This window comes from Melanerpes formicivorus, unplaced genomic scaffold (assembly GCF_026170545.1).
Source record: "Melanerpes formicivorus ecotype bairdi unplaced genomic scaffold, bMelFor1.0.p_v2 SCAF_11, whole genome shotgun sequence".
Lineage (NCBI taxonomy): Eukaryota > Metazoa > Chordata > Aves > Piciformes > Picidae > Melanerpes > Melanerpes formicivorus.
Window position 1 is genome coordinate 9,641,852 of NW_027142363.1, and position 16,042 is coordinate 9,657,893.

A 16,042-nucleotide genomic window follows, 5' to 3' on the forward strand; every position below is an offset into this window, starting at 1 on the left:
TCTCTATTTGTCCCTTTTCTAAGCTGGTTTGTGATGGGTTATTACCTTCACAGCATTCAAGTTTGATGCCACTAAACTCATCTGGTATGAAGTTGCATTTGATGTTTTGCTGTACTTATCTCCAAATGCTCTGAATTAGTGCTTTCTTGGAGGTTTTTCCTTTCTAATTACATTCTTGTTTATTACAATAAAATCCATGCGTTAGGGACTCATACTGCCACAACGTTTTATGTTTTCATGCAACGCATGATCCCTCTCCAGCCACTACTGATTTCATTTCTTTGTAGCACCATATGAGCAGTAGGATTGAGTTTACTAATCATTGAAGGGTCAGGTTGCTGACATGCCAGCTGCTTTTTCATACTTGGTGACCCCTGGTTGCTGAGCCAGATATATATAAGGCACACAAGTCTTGGGCTCTACCTGCTAGCTACTTGAAAATTGAACTACTGCAATGATACTCCCAAAGCAAACTTTACTTTGGTTTGGCATAAGGTACAAGGCAATTCAGCAATTGGCTCCCTCTGAAAGTTCTCCTTTCCTTGTCATTTCCTTCCAAGAATGTTTAAAAGAAAAAAAGAAAAAAAAGTTCTAGTTCTCCACTCTCAAATTGCTGTTCACTCACCAAAGTGAATAGCCCTCATACCAAAAGTATTTCCAGTGAATACAGCTCACAAAACATTAGTAAACTGACAATAATCAAGATGACAGCAGTCTCTCTGTAGGAATGTATCATGAAAGATGATAATATTTCAGAAGATGAACTTTCTTCTGTTACTAATTCTTTCACAAATCCTTGGGAAGGGGACCCATAAGGCTCCCACATTAAATTGTTACCTACTGAGGTGAAAACTGAAAGTTACACAGTTTTCTTGACCAAACCTTTATCATCTAAAAACTACTTCATTTATTTCAGGATTTCTATTAGTACTGTATTTTGCAAGGAAGGTGGAAAAGATTAGAACTCTGGTTTTACCCACAAAAGCTTTATCTGCAGGCAATACTTTGTCCCAAGAAAAAGTTTTGCAAGAGTAGAGCCATATAAGGTGAGTTATTTTCCACTGTGTGTACATTGAATGAATGCAAATTACAAAACACTTTCTCAGGAGGGACAAGTATGGACATCCTTGGACAGCAGCAGCAGCCTTTGAATTTTCACTTCAACTACTGCTTAGAAACGACACTGTCAGAAAGGAAACACCTACTGTGCGCCTTCACTTGCCTTCTGATCCCTTATTAGTTAACTCTGAAGTGCGTATGTATACAGCCTTAATCCCCAAGTGAGTATCTGGACCAGGGGAAATCTGGAATTAATTGCAAAGTATTTTGGTTACTAATGCAGCTGTTACAAGTGTTTGATTTGGCAAGTGAACAGAAAAGGCACTGCATACCAATTTCGTGAGCCACTGTAAAAGCTGCATGGAGGCCGTCATCTTCAATCACTGCACAGCTGCGCTCAGGAGAGCATATGGTCCCAACGTCTGCCATTCCCAGAGTATCACATGAATGATGCCCACATAAATCCTGCCCAGGAAGGGAAAAAAAAATAAAAAAATCATTAAAATAAATTTTTACACCCTCAGGCAACAACAGGGTAAAGTCACCAGACCTTTGCAAACAGTAGAACTTGGATAAAAACATCAATATAAGCTTCCAGCTAAAGATGGCAATGCAATTTAAAAGCACAGTGACCCAATTCTATCCCTGGTACAGTCAGTGGGAGTATTTTTATTGACTTCACAGAACTTGACTACGTTCTGTAATTAATTGTTCTTAGTTAATTTTTTATTTCTGTGATGCATCCACAGGCTCAAACCTCCTGCACTGAGTTAGATACTCAAAACACATGCTGTAGAAGCATTTCTTCCTTGACAATAAAAACAGAATATTCTCTTTATTTACAGAAGCAGAGAGAATGCTTCAGACTCTTGATCAGTCCTTGAACCAGAAATCACCTTTCTTTCCCAAAGAAAAGTCTTATACCTGCACTTTGAGAAATTAGATTACTATATATTGAACTTGAGATCATGCATCTGTCAAATATGACAATGATTGCTAATGTATTACCAAATATACCCAATATTTAACCAATACTCAGAGGCTGCTTAAAGAGCCAGTGATATGACAATGGCCTACTAGTGCAACAACTTGATCATGTTTCCTACTTGTAGATACGGGGTGCCTCCAAATCCCTGCAGGTTGCCTGATATTTATTCTTTCTGTTCAGAATGATAATGGTTAACTATAATGATAATGGAAGCTTCAGTCAGACATAGTGTTTTAATTATCAACATTGATGTTTTAGTGCTTCTGCTGAAACAGAGGGAAGAATACTAGTCTGAATGTACATATATATTTCTTTAGTTGTGTAGGAAAAGTAGGTACTACGCTATTTGGAACACTTTAGCATTTCACTGTGGTTGAATGAAATTGTCATTTTCAAGGCATGGGAGTATTATCAAATGTTCATCATTGGAATGTGCTGCCCAGGGAGGTGGTGGAGTCACCGTCCCTCGAGGTGTTCAAGTGGAGATTGGATGTGGCACTTGGTGCCATGGTGTAGTCATGAGGTCTGTGGTGACAGGTTGGACTCGATGATCTTTGAGGTCTCTTCCAACTAGTTATACTGTGATACTGTGAAATGATCAAAGAGTACCTTTTCCCCATAATTTTTAAGACTTCTCCTTTTATATATATTTTATATATTATCTCCTTTTATAAAGACTTTCTTTTATGAAGCCTTTCCTAATAAACCTATCTGAGTAACAGATGTCCTTGTATGAGGCTTCAGGTCAGAGGACAGTTCCAAATTTAGGCACACTTGAAAAGGCCCAGGATTCAAATCCCACTGAAGTCAAAGAAAACCACCTTGACTTCACAGATATGATAACATAGGATCTGCTTAAGAGAAAATATTTTTTTCTACTTAGTTCTGTTTTGTTAGTTGTTTTTTTGTGTGGTTTTTTTTTCCCAAGAGGAAGTAGACATTTTCAAGCTAGAATTATATGGTGATATTACATATACGTAACAAGGATCAGTTCTGGCTTCCAGGTGTCAGGATTTAAATATCACAGTACTACTGAACATAGCAGCCTCACAAGATGAGAAGGAATAAAGTGCAGAAGTATTTCAATTCCCAGATCTTCACAGGTATAATACGTGGTTTAAGAAAAACTTCCATTCTGTAGCAATGCAGATAATATACAGGCAGTTTTCTTTCTAACACCACTGGCTCCCACCTCTGACATCCAGTTAACCCCCCAGACATTGCTTCTGGCTCTGCATGGGTTATGGGAAGATACAGAATAAGGATGCTGATTTTCAAGTAAAAGAAGTGCAGGCTTTTTTTCCAGTTTTATTTAGGCAAATAAACTTCACATAATTTTCAGCATGTCTGGATCAATGCTGGAAGAAGGCTTAAGTGAGATCATGTTATAGCATCAAACATCTGGGACATATTCAACAAGGAAAATACAATTATTTTTGCTCGAGCTCATAGCCACTCAGCCTTTTAAATGTTACTTCTTAATCTGTCCCATTCAGTCTAAGGGTACAGTTTACACAGTGCAAACTCCACATAAATGTAACTGTAAGTGGTTTACCTACAGCAGCACGAGTAACAAAACTCAGGAAAAATGCATGTGCATAGAGCCAATAAAAATACCTTTTTCTGATGACATGATTGATTTAAGTGAGTCTAAATTGTATAGGAAGTAAAGTACCTTTATTCTAATGGAATTTGTACTGAACTCACACAAGCAGTTGCACTGAAATCCTTATAGGAGTATCAAAAGGCACATAAACCAGGCTGGAGGAGGAGGTCTACATTACTCTCAGGTTGACAGCACCAAAAATAGTATAAAATGAATTAATTGAGGCCTCATCTCTGCATGCAGATTCCATGCCATTTGGTCTTTTCTTGTATTTGGGGGTCATTGTTGCCGAGATACATCAGCACTGCTGTCAGTGTGGACAAAATAGTACCAGTATACAGGTGTCTTATGGGAGTGCATCATTTATTTTCCTTTTCCTACAAGAAACAGCAATGCCAGTGATACGGCCATGGAGTTTTACCAGCAAACACAACCAGACCTCACAACGGTTCTCCAGATTTGATAACACATATATAATTGAAAGAACACAGTCTTTCTAAGAAGGCATCTCATAAACTTCTTTGGTTACTTCCTTTGAGGGAAGTGTGGAGTATGGCAAACTACTACAGGAATGTTAATGGTAAGCAGCCCTTCCAACTCATGGCTGGTAAGCAATATCACCCTCAACATTTTGAAAGCCGTACACAAGCTTGTGAAATCAGGCAAGGAAGGAAAGAGACCAGCATGGCTGAGTTGAGACTTGCTGACCAAACTAAAAGGCAAGAAGAAACTGCACAAGCAGTTCAAACAGGGAGAGGTATCTTGGGAAGAGTATAGGGATGCTTCTCAGTTGTGTAAGGAGGAAGTCAGGAAGGCCAGGGTGTGGCTGGCACTGAACTTGGCAAGGGATGTGAAGAGTAATAAGGTCTTCTACAGGTATGCCAACCAGAAAAGGAAAGTTAAAGAAAACATAACCCCTCCCAGATGGGCAAGAATGGTGAGCTACTAACAACAGATGATGAAAAGGTTGAGTCTCTCAACAACTTTTTTTGCCTTCATCTTCATTGGCAACCTCTCTCCTCAGACCTCTGAAGCTGAAGGACTGTGGTTGAGGGGACCAGGGGGACAAAGTCCTCCCAACTGTAAGTGAAGGCAAAGTTTTTGACCACCTGAGGAACCTGAACACACACAAGTCTATGGGACCTCTTGAGATGCATCCCAGAGTCCTAAGGGAATTAGCTGATGTAGCTGCCAAGACATTCTCCATGATATTTGAAACGTCCTGGCAGTCAGGTGAAGCAAGTTTGAAGATGACAGCAAACTGAAGGGTGATTCAATATGCTAGAGGAACAGGATGTCATCCAGAGGGACCTGGAAAAACTGGACAAGTGGCTCCAGGTGAACCTCAACATAGCCAAGCGCAAGGTCCTGCACCTGGGTTGGCACAATCTTCATTATCAATACAGGCTAGGGGATGATATGATAGAGAATAGCCATGAGGAGCAGGGGTACCAGTGGATGAAAAGCTGGACATGAGCCAGCCATGCACACTTGCAGCCCAGAAGGCAAATTGCATTCTGGGCTGTATCAAAAAAAAGTGTGGTCAGCATATTGAGAGGAGTGATTCTTCCATTCTTCTCTGCTCTGGTGAGACAGCTTCTGGAGTACTGTGTCCAGCACAAGAATGACATGGACCTAACCTGTTGGAGAAGGTCCAGAGCAGGGACACAAAAATAATCAGGGAGCTGGAGCACCTCTTCTGGGGTAGTTCAGTCCAGAGAAAATAAGGCTTTGCAAAGACCTTATAATGGCCTTTCTGGACATGAAGAGGGCCTACAAGAAAGCTGAGTGAGGTTTGATGGGGCTCTGAGCAACATGATCTAGTTGGGGATGTCCCCGCTTACTGCAGAGGGGTTGGACTAGATGAACTCTGAAGGTTCTTTCCAACCCACTGCATTCTGTGATTCTACATGCAAGCACTAACAGAGCAATGTTTGGTTTACCTTTCCTATGTTGTATGTCACATGTTACTAACACTGTACCATATTGCACACATGGGCTTCCTCAGAAACCCACTTCTTCATACTGCTGTTCTTCCACGTCCATCATTTCCCAGACTACGACACATATCCACACATCTCAGCATCCCACCCACTTTCAATGCAGTGTTCATCTGCAGTGTTCATCTGCATAACAGTTGCCTAGACAAAACAAAGCAGGCTTCACAATTTCTTTATGAAATACCCTAAGACTAGGCCGGATAAAAGGACTTTCTTTACAAGCTTGTATTATATAAGGGTTTCTTCTAGGAAATCCCACAGCAGAAACTAAATTCTTCTGAAAATTGCTGATCTGTAAAACTACCTAGCTCCTCCAACGCTCCAGGAACAGCTGGAAAACAGCTGGCCCCAGATGGTGTGGGACCAGCAGGCTGATCAAGGTGGTATGGGGAGCCCTGCAGCCACCTACTGAATCCCAGTTGGGCAGTGATGGAGGAGGCTTGTAAAAGATCTTGGAAACAAGGACAGGAAATATTTTCTCGCATTAGCTTCTTTTTATGAAGTTGTTACTGGGGAGACATGTCTACAGGTCGCCCATCTGCTGTTAGGGAAGGGCACGTGTTGCCTGTGCTTTGAACAGAGAGCATATGCTGAGTTTTTTGTTGTAGGCTTCAGTCCTCCATGACTTCATGAGGATGTCTTTTTCAAGCTAATGTTGACATTTGCCATAATCATTTACTGAGATGACTGAAGACTCAGCTCCAGTATGTTCTCAACTTACAGTCTCATTTATCCTTTATTTCTCTTGCTTCTGAATGGTTTGAACTTTCATATCTTTCTATTCATAGCACCAAACAGAATACATTATGTACATAATCGAAGCCTACCAAGCAGCATCTCTGAGACACATATTCTGAAAAGTTTGCTATCAGTTCAACTCATCATTCCATATCTACATGGTCCTTTCCCACAGCACAATTTCAAGTGGCATTTGTGAAAGCCATGTCTGTTTACATTTCCACTGATTTAAACCCTCATGGCAAAATTTGTTTTGATATAAACCATGGATTACATGTCACCAGCACCAACAGGGGTGACCTCATTGCCCTCTACAACTACCTGAAAGGTGGTTGTAGCTGGGAAGGGGTTGGTCTCTTCTCCCAGGCAACCAGCACCAGAACAAGGGGACACAGTCTCAAGCTGCGCCAGGGGAGGTTTAGACTAGAGGTGAGGAGAAAGTTCTTCACCAAGAGAGTCGTTCATCATTGGAATGTGCTGCCCAGGGAGGTGGTGGAGTCACCGTCCCTGGAGGTGTTCAAGAGGGGATTGGACGTGGCACTTGGTGCCATGGTCTAGTCATGAGGTCTGTGTTGATAGGTTGGACTCGATGATCCTCAAGGTCTCTTCCAACCTTAGTTATACTGTGATAGTGTGACTTTTAGTTTTCCTGGGCAGCCTTGGAAAGCAGCCTTAGAATTCTTTGAAGCAAAGTTTCTGAAAGGACCATAAAAGATTTTATTTCCCTTGAAAATAATTATTCTTTAGCTAAAACAAAAAAATATAATAAATATGTAATGATACTATCTAAAAAGTCTGTGCTAGTCTCCTCAGGCATTCATACTCCAGGATAAAGCACTAAGAAAGTGAGGACTCCCATGATAGCCATGATGGCTTCTATTTAAAAAGTGAATCACTTACTCAGATCTGTATATTCACATAACTGCATCCCAATAACAAAAGAAGCTTTGAAGAATAAGTGTTCCTTGATGTTTCCAAAGCAGGAATGCAGAGTTTGGCATTTGCTCTGCATTACAGTAGTTTCAAAATAGAATAAATAGGGAATGCATTGGCTACACAGAGACAATAGATGTTAAGACTTAACTTTTGGCAAAGGAATGTCGCAGGAAAGCTGAGCTGTACAGTGGAAGATGAGTAGTTAATTGGACAGCTTATTAAAGGCCAGATTTTCTTGGAATTTTAAAGCACATCTAGAGCAGCTGGTGTTTGCCATCTATACATGGCATTGTTGTGAATGAAGGTAACTCCTGTGGCCACCCACTGGAGCAGTTAATTTATTTTACCTGAAATTCTCAGATTTCTGCAGCAGGCTTAAAAACAAGAATAAGCTGTTTAGTGAAACCTGGTATTAAGCCAGAGCTTGTGGACCTGATGCAAAGCACCACTTGGACAGTTTGGTAGAATGTAAGGGTAGGAGAGTAAAACTGGCTCACATGTCCTCTGGTCTTTGAGTTATCTTCCCTTCATATGGCTTGCAGTTTGTGACCTTATGGGACCCAGAGTGCCACAGTTTTACAGTTCTGAGCATCTAAGCATTTATACCTGACTGGGGTTGAGATGCCTAATGTTTCTCCAGTTTTTCCCGTGAAGAAAGCTAAGTCTACAGATATTCTCTGATCATATGTACAAGAAACCAACAGGATTAGACTTGGCAGGCACAGCTGCACATCACCTTCTTTTAAAGCTCAGCTAACAGCTTTTACGTCTCTGTGTGTTTTTTCACTTGCTTTTCTGGTTACTTCATAACGGATCACCAGTTAAAACCTTTGCCCAGTAAGACTGTCATCCAACTTTAAATTCCTTTCAGGGATGAAGATCCTTTGAAGTACATTTCATAGGAGTGTGCCCACAGTTTACACCAGACTACGGTTGAGAATGAAGGTTTGCACATCTGTGTGTGCAGGGAGCTGCGGCTCCTCCTGTGCCTAAGGTTTCCCTAGCCCCAGCCTGCAATTAGTGTTTATAGTGCTTGGTGGAGTGACCTACCTTTTGGTCTCTATTCCTCAGTCTGCTTCTGTATTTAACACTGAACAGTCCCTTGGTAAATTACAGAAAGAATCTTCTCTCCCAGTGCTTTGGAAACCCAGCCCACCTTACTCTGAGCAGTGTGCTCCAGTCAGTGGCTTCAGGTCACGATTTCTCTCCTTCTCACCATATGAATCTTAAATTACTTTCTAAACAGTGATGTAATTTTGGTTAGAGGAATGGAAAGTTTCCTTAACACCTGAAACAGTTCACAACCAACCGGTTAAGGATCTCCCCAGGGAGGCAGGCGATACTGACTTAAAATCCTTCAAGCAGAGGAAGGAATTAAACATGACTTTCCAACTTCCTGCAGCAGTGTTCCCACCACAGCCATGTGAAGGGAAAGTGGGGTCAGGAGGTATTTGAGGCCTCTGCATCCACCCTCTCATACCCCACTCTGCAAAGTGGGCAAAAATTTATCAATGTCACAATAAAGCAGAACAGCTCATGACAGGGAAAGTAAGGTTCACACAAACAGAGAGTATTATGGGTATCACCCAAGGAGTGCATGATATCTTGACATCAAAAGAAACACAAAACCTAAGACCAAACAAAGGGTATTTGAGATAAGGGCTAACTGGTGAACAAGGTAACTAGAGAATCATCTGGTTTACCCTTCAACCAATACTACTATACTTAAAAAGAGAGCCTTTACAAGCCACAATGGTGAAAAACTGCCCTGGAGGAAGTCTGCCATGTAAAGTCCTCTTTCCAAAACACTGGTGAGCTTCACTCATGGGGGCTGTCCAGGTTAGGGCACCACAGAATGGGCCTAAAGCAAGGAAGGACTCCCATCAGACTCATAAAGTTACTCCTTTGCTCTCCTATGGCCATACTTTGAAAGAAAAGGTCTATGTCTGGTCACCTTTCTGGGAAAACAGGAGTGTTGATACCTGCCATACAGACCAAAACAGAAGCTACATATTTGCCTCCAGTAGCTTAACTTGAGATGGTCTTTTCAGGTCAACGTCCTTCATTCAGGACTGAGTTTTGGGCATTTGAATCTCACTTGTGATGCTGAACTTTGGTACCATGGTTCTGTCCAGTTACACCACATGTACAAATCTCTCAGAGGCTTTGCTTAAATGTTTTGTAGCTGGTTTTGCCAAGCATAATCCAGAGAATTTTAATGGCCATTACAAAATCACAGTGTGCCCCAGGGAGGAATATTTCCAGGAGGTGGGCAGGGGGCTGGTGATCCCCCATCCACTACCACCTGACTGAAGATGCTCCAGGTTCCTGCACAAGGGGCTCAGGGCACTTCACTTTGGTTGCCATCTAAGAGATGACACTGGAACAGGTTGCCCAGTGAGGCTGTGGCTGCCCCCTTCCTGGAGGTGTTCAAGGCCAGGCTGGATGGGGCCTTGAGCAATCTGGTCTAGTGAGAGGTGTCCCTGCCCATGGCAGGGGGCTTGGAACTAGATGATCTTGAAGGCTCCTTCCAACCCAAGCCATTCTGTGAATTCTATGAATCTATGAATTCTAGGTAAGGTAAAATTCAAGAAAACCCAATATATATGTGATGCTCCATTGACCTAAGTACAGAAATTCCCTCCTCACCAGACTGGATGTTCTTACTCTCCCCTTATATATGAGACATGAGGACCCTAGGCACTCATGATTTCAGGACACTCTACAACAAACTGTTAGAAATAGACCCTAAATGAGATAAAACTCTTATGCTCTGAATATCCAAATTAACAAAACCTTTTTCCCCAAAGCAGATAAAGAAAACATAGCATTATGCAAACCACAGATTATTTAAAATATTGGGAAAATGCAGATAAAGCTTTTTGAACTCTGCCTGAGGAGGGGAAAGGGGAAAAAAAAAGTTTCAGTCATGAAACATGATGAATGATCAAGGAAAAAGATGTGATTTAACTTGCCTAACCCATAGTTCCTCTGAGGGGAAACTCCACACCATCTCTGTAGATGAGCATGAATCACATTACTTCTGCACAAATTATGTGCCACTTTATTTTCCCCAGGGACATTATCTAAATGTATTAGATTTGTAACAAAATTGGTGAAAATACTACAAAAGTGATATAGACATATCACATTATGATTTCTTTAAAGTAATGATAATAAACATTAGTGAAATATATTCTACTGACCATTGGTACAGTGAGCTTGTTTTACTAATACGAGATAATAATTGTGTGAAAATGACAATACAGAGAAGTAAAAAATGAAGGAAGGAAGGAACTAGAGCCAAAGAAAGCATGTGCCCCACACAATGAAATTATGACCCACAGAGCTGGGATAATCACAGAATGGTAGGGGCTGGATATGACCTCTGGAGATCATTTAGTCCAATGTCCCTGCTAAAGTAGTTTTGCCTAAAGCAGGCTGCGCAGACACATGCTCAGTTAAAGCAGGCTGCACAGACACATGCTCAGTTGTGCTTTGAAAGTCTCCAGAGAAGACTGTACAATCTCTATAGGCAGCTTCTTCCAGTACCTTATCATCCTGGCAAGAAAGAAGTTTTTCTTAATGTTTAGGTGGAACTTTAGGTGTTCTAGTTTGTGCCTATTGCCCCTTGTTCTATCACTAGGCACCACTGAAGGGAGTTTGGCCTATCCTCTTGACACTCACCTATATATATTTATAAATGTTGACATAATCCCTCTTAATATTATCTTCTCCATGCTAAACAGACTCAGGTCTCAGCCTTTCCTTGTAAGAGAGATGCTCCACTCCCCTACCATCTTTGTAGTGCTCCACTGGACTCTCTCCAGTAATTATCCATCTCTCTTGAACTGGTGAGCCCAGAAGTGGACACAGTAGGGCAGAGTTGAGGGGGTGGAGAACATCCCTCAGCCTGCTGGTCATACTCTTCTTAATGCACCCTAGTATACCACCATTGGCCTTCTCAGCCACAAGAGCACACTGCTAGCTCAAATCCAAAGCTTTCAATTTCAACAGCACCATCAGATTGACAAACTAAATCACAGCAAGACCCATACTGGGTGGAGAAAGGCAGGATAGTAGCCTTTGGCTCTAATATGAACTTTCTGCTGGAGCCAAGCATGATGGTACTATCACAGATGATGCTAAAAAGCACGTAGGAAAGCATTTTTTTCTTTCTCTTCTTGCCTGTATCTACTGTGAGAAATACCTATTTTAATGTTCACATGATTCAGAACTGGGGGGGGAAATAAAGGCAGAGAACTGGATTTTGTTCAAATGTATTCAATAGTTCACTTAAAATGTAGCTAAGGGTCACTAATTGCAAAGTAGGCTGGATCTCAGAAAATAATAGCCTAAGTTCAAGTGTAGAGTGCAAGTCATGAATGTTTTCTACTGTGGCAAATCTGGCAAGTTGCACCCACAAAAGCCTGAAGACAGAAGATAACCTGTTTCCAGCTTCTGAGAACTGTTCACAATAAAAATGTCTGAAATGGACTAAACTCTAAATTTGCTGTTGACTTCACTGCCATTGAGAACAAAGTGAGCTAATCTCCAAAAGAAGGAGGCTTTACAAGCTCTTCCTCCATTTCACTACGCACCTTAACACCGACTTGGTTGCTACAGCCAAGTCACCTTAAGAAGAGCTCTCACAGGATTTATTAGGAAATGATCACCTTTTCTGTACTGGCAAGTCAGACCTCTGGCAGGATTCTTTCTCTATAAGAAATTCAAGCAAAGCTACTATCTTTGCAGAGAGCCTCTTCTAGTGACAAAAATAACATCCAAGTAAATGTCACTTTAGAATGAAGATAATATTAGAGACTTGTATGGCAACAGGCATGCAAAAGTTAGATTCTAACTACACATAAATGGCTACACAGAACAGAGGACATGCGTTTAGATGACAAATGATTTGCAAATATTATTCTGTCAACACAGACACACAAAGTTCAAGGTGGCCTCAGTTAGTAAACAAAGATGGAAAATGTACCTCACACATTTACCCCATGCCTACAAAACAAGCCATTTAGAACAAGACATCTGGATGTTAAAAAATTAGCATGATGGAATTCAGAGCCCATCAAAACATGCAGCCATGGCTTAGCGTCTAGTAGCTAAGCAACGTACTTCATACATTCAAAACACAGTTGTAAAAGTTGGATCCTCCTGCCAAATGCTGCCACTCTCCTTGAAAAGCTACACTGGAAAAAAAGTCTCTCTTTAGTTCAAAATGGGACTGCTTTCTCTGGGAAACATCTCTACTGCTTTTTAATCCTTTAACCCTTTCTGTGTTTACATTCCAAGAAGAGCAAAGAGATTCGTGTTGACATTTCAAGTGTAAGCATATAAAACCCTGTGGACATGCACATACCCCTTGCAAAGAACATCATGAGCACATGTAGTAAGAAGCTATAGTCTTATTCTTACTGAGTCAAACAAGGTAATGCCAAACAACGTGCATGGGAGCTAATCCCATAGTTAAATGTGTTAAAATGTAAACCAAGAAAACAGAAGCCTGTGCTTTTTTCTCACATTTGCATTTGCATCCCTAAATAACAGGGCAAGCAATATTTGCATCTTAAGAGTGGAAGTAGACCACAGGAACTGTGACATTTTGTTTAATTTAGGTACTACTTACATCCAAAAGAAGTAACTCTACGCATGGAAGATGCATTGCTCAGGACTCTTTGAAAGTGGATTACTGATTAGCAGCACACTCTTATTCCGGCAGGAGGGCACCCATGCAAAGGAATTACAGATAAGCATCTGGAAAGCAAGTGCACTTTAAATTCACATCCTGTCTCAATACAAATTAACTTAATAGCTGATGCTAAGATTCACAGTCCGACAGTTTTTGAATTGTCATAAATAACAGAGAAATAAATGGGAAAAGTGATGGATTCTGGCCCAGGCTTAATTAATAAGCCATTAAAAAGGATGTTTACAGGAAAAAAGCAAGAGCTTTCTGACCCAGCCTAGGTAGCCTGCTTTCATTCAGATTGTAACGATAAAAAATTGAAAGCTTGCAAATTGGACCGATGGGCTTTACACTGCTAAAAAAGTCTCCTGCTGCACAAGTTATCCCTGACTGACACAGAACCTAATGTTTCAACTATTTACAGCTATAAAAGCAAGTCAGGCACTTTCCCCGCCCCCCTTCTGGAGTAACTCCTTCCACAAACCATCCAAAGCATCCTTTTTGGCAGGCTCCTACGATGTAGAAAAGCAGGAGAACTCAAATGAACGGAAAGTCATGCAGTTATTTTTTTCATTCTTGGGGAAGGGAAAAAAAAGAACACACCAAACCCAAACCACTGAAGGGATACTCTTACAGAAGAACTTCATTGCATAAACTCAACCACATGTCTACTAAAGCAATGTCCCTTAACGACCTCTGGTAATGCAATTAATTAACAACCAGGCAGGGAGCTAGGCACAGCTCTGCATGGGTAACACTGGCCAGATCTGACCCAGAGTTGATCAGAACACCCATTTTTCAGTTGGGAAACAATCAGTCAGCCCAATCCACTCAAATTCTGCAGCTCTGTTTACCTGCGGTTTGCATTTACGTCCTACCCTTGAACCACAAGCGCTGCCGGCTCCCAGTGCAGCAGAGCTATTCTTGATGGAAATAGCATCTCAACGCACTCAACAAGAAAGTCATGTGTACTTTTGAAGTGTTTACCATTTTCACTAGCAGGTTTGTTTTGGGGGCTAATTTAGGCTAGGGAGCACTATCAACCGTTTTTGTTTGGACCACCTTCCCAAAGAGAGAGGCGAAGTACGTGAACCATCTCATGGGAAAGACGGAACAATGTCATCTCTCAAGCAGAGATAAATTAAGGCAGTTTCAGCCAAGTCCCATGATCAGGCAAATCACCTCTCCATGCTGGCAGGAGTCCCAGCACCGCTCTGGCACAAACCACAGTGGGGGTAACTGCACCCACAGCGGGGATGACCTCACAGCGGATGGTGCATACACAAATGCATACACAATTTGTTGAGTTTTCAACCCCTTCTCCACCCCCAGTGGCTGTGACCATGGATGTTTGTCACTGAGATGCAGTGCAACCCGATGGAAAGGCCAAAGTTGTGAGCAGGGAGGTAATCACTGGGCAAGGCAGGGCAATGCGGCTGAAGAGCCACCAAGCAGACTTCATTGCAGCCCAAGCAGCCCATGATACTATTCGAGGGCACCAAACTGCCGTTTGAGATGATGCCTACCTCGCGGGTGAAGAGAATGGCGGCATCATAGTGCTCGTCGTGGTCATCGTCAAGGCGGTTGTGCTGGTGCTGCCACTTGCAAAAGTTCTTGAGGGTGGTGGCGGCGTTCCTGTTGACCTCCAGCCCCTTCTCCTTCTCCCCCAGGGCCACCACCTTCACCACGGCCAGACGGACGTGGTTCTCAAGGCTGGCGTGGGCATACAGCCTGGAGGCGATGGAGGCCAAGGTGAGAAGGTAGTGCTGCAGCCCCTTCCCGTACTTGCGGACCATGGAGGCGTCAGCTACCAGCAGCAGCTCCACCTGCCGGGCCCGGGATACGGAGCGACGTCTACGCCGCCGGCTGGCCCCGGCCGCGGCCTCCGCCGCTCCGGCCAAGTCGCGAGTCTCGCAGCTGGTACGGGCCGGCACCGTCTCAAAGCTGAATCGGTCTCGACGAAAGAAGTGCGGGACGCGGGCCGGGCCCTCCCCGTAGATCCGTGAGCCATCTGTCTCCCCGCCGCGCCGCGCCGGTCTGACGGTGTAGCGGGAGCGGCCCACGGCGAAGAAGCCGTCGAGGCCGCCACAGAGGTTGAAGACAGCCAAGGAGCGCGGGCTGCCGTCCACTGTGCCGCGGTAGTAGCAGCGCGCGGGTCCGCCGGCCCGCGGCGCCCGCGCCCCCACTGCCTCGTCGCGCTCCAGGTCGAGAAGGAAGCGCTGGCCCCCAGCGTAGAGGACGTATCCCGCCCTGCCGCCCCCCGCGTACGTCGGGTCGAGGCGCCTCACGACGCCGCTGGCCCAGCGAGGCGGCGAAGGGCGGCGAGGCGGCCCGGGGGGAGGGCCCGGCCAGGGTCGGGGCGGTGGCGGGGCGGCAGCTGCGGCGGGGGGTGGCGGCGCTCCGTCGTCGGCAGGTGCCGGCGGGTGGGACAGAGCGAGGTGCAGCTCGGCAGCCAGCAGCAGGGTGACCAGCTTCAGCAACATGCTTGCCTCGCCGTCGGAGCGGCCACAGTGGGGGTGATAATTAATAGTAGTAATAATAATAACAACACAAGTTGGGGAGGGAGGTGGAAAAAGCCGGTCGGACGAGTGCCGCTATGTAGTTAAGGGAAGGAGAGAAAGAGGAAGGAAAGGAGGGGGGAAAAAATAAAAAAGAAAAAAAAAAAGAAAGAAGAAAAAGAAAAACAAACAGAAAAGTTCTCCCTCCCAAACTCGAGTCAAGTGTGAGTGGGAGAGAAAAAAATGTCAACAAAAGCCGCTCGCGTGTGAACTTTGTGTTTCTCTGCAGGGAAGAGCTGGGAGCACATGGAAGGAGAGAGAGGCAACAAATCTCAAATCACTTCTGCTAAGGAGGGAAAGAGGGGAGCGAGAAAAGGGAGGAGAGGAGGCTCGGACCCGGCAAGTAGAGAAGTCTGAGCACTTCCCACTCCTTTTCCACTTCTCTGATGTAGTCACCGGATCATCACCAGCAGCAGCAAGGGCAGGGGGCAGGTCTGCTGCGACTCGGCACTTTCT

At 43.6% G+C, this 16,042-nt stretch overlaps 1 protein-coding gene across 1 annotated transcript in view; it reads right to left on the bottom strand.

Annotated features, from left to right (window-relative positions):
* Positions 1 to 15,816, bottom strand: part of ADAMTS5 (ADAM metallopeptidase with thrombospondin type 1 motif 5) — a 48,729-nt gene extending 32,913 nt beyond the window's left edge. Inside the window, exons 1-2 of the mRNA XM_068144475.1 lie at positions 14,555 to 15,816; positions 1,392 to 1,524 (exon numbers count right to left, since the gene is read on the bottom strand). Coding sequence (XP_068000576.1) covers positions 1,392 to 1,524; positions 14,555 to 15,511 — 1,090 coding nt within the window. The 5' untranslated portion in view covers positions 15,512 to 15,816. The remainder of the gene's footprint in view (positions 1 to 1,391; positions 1,525 to 14,554) is intronic.
* Between the last annotated feature and the right edge of the window lie 226 nt (positions 15,817 to 16,042).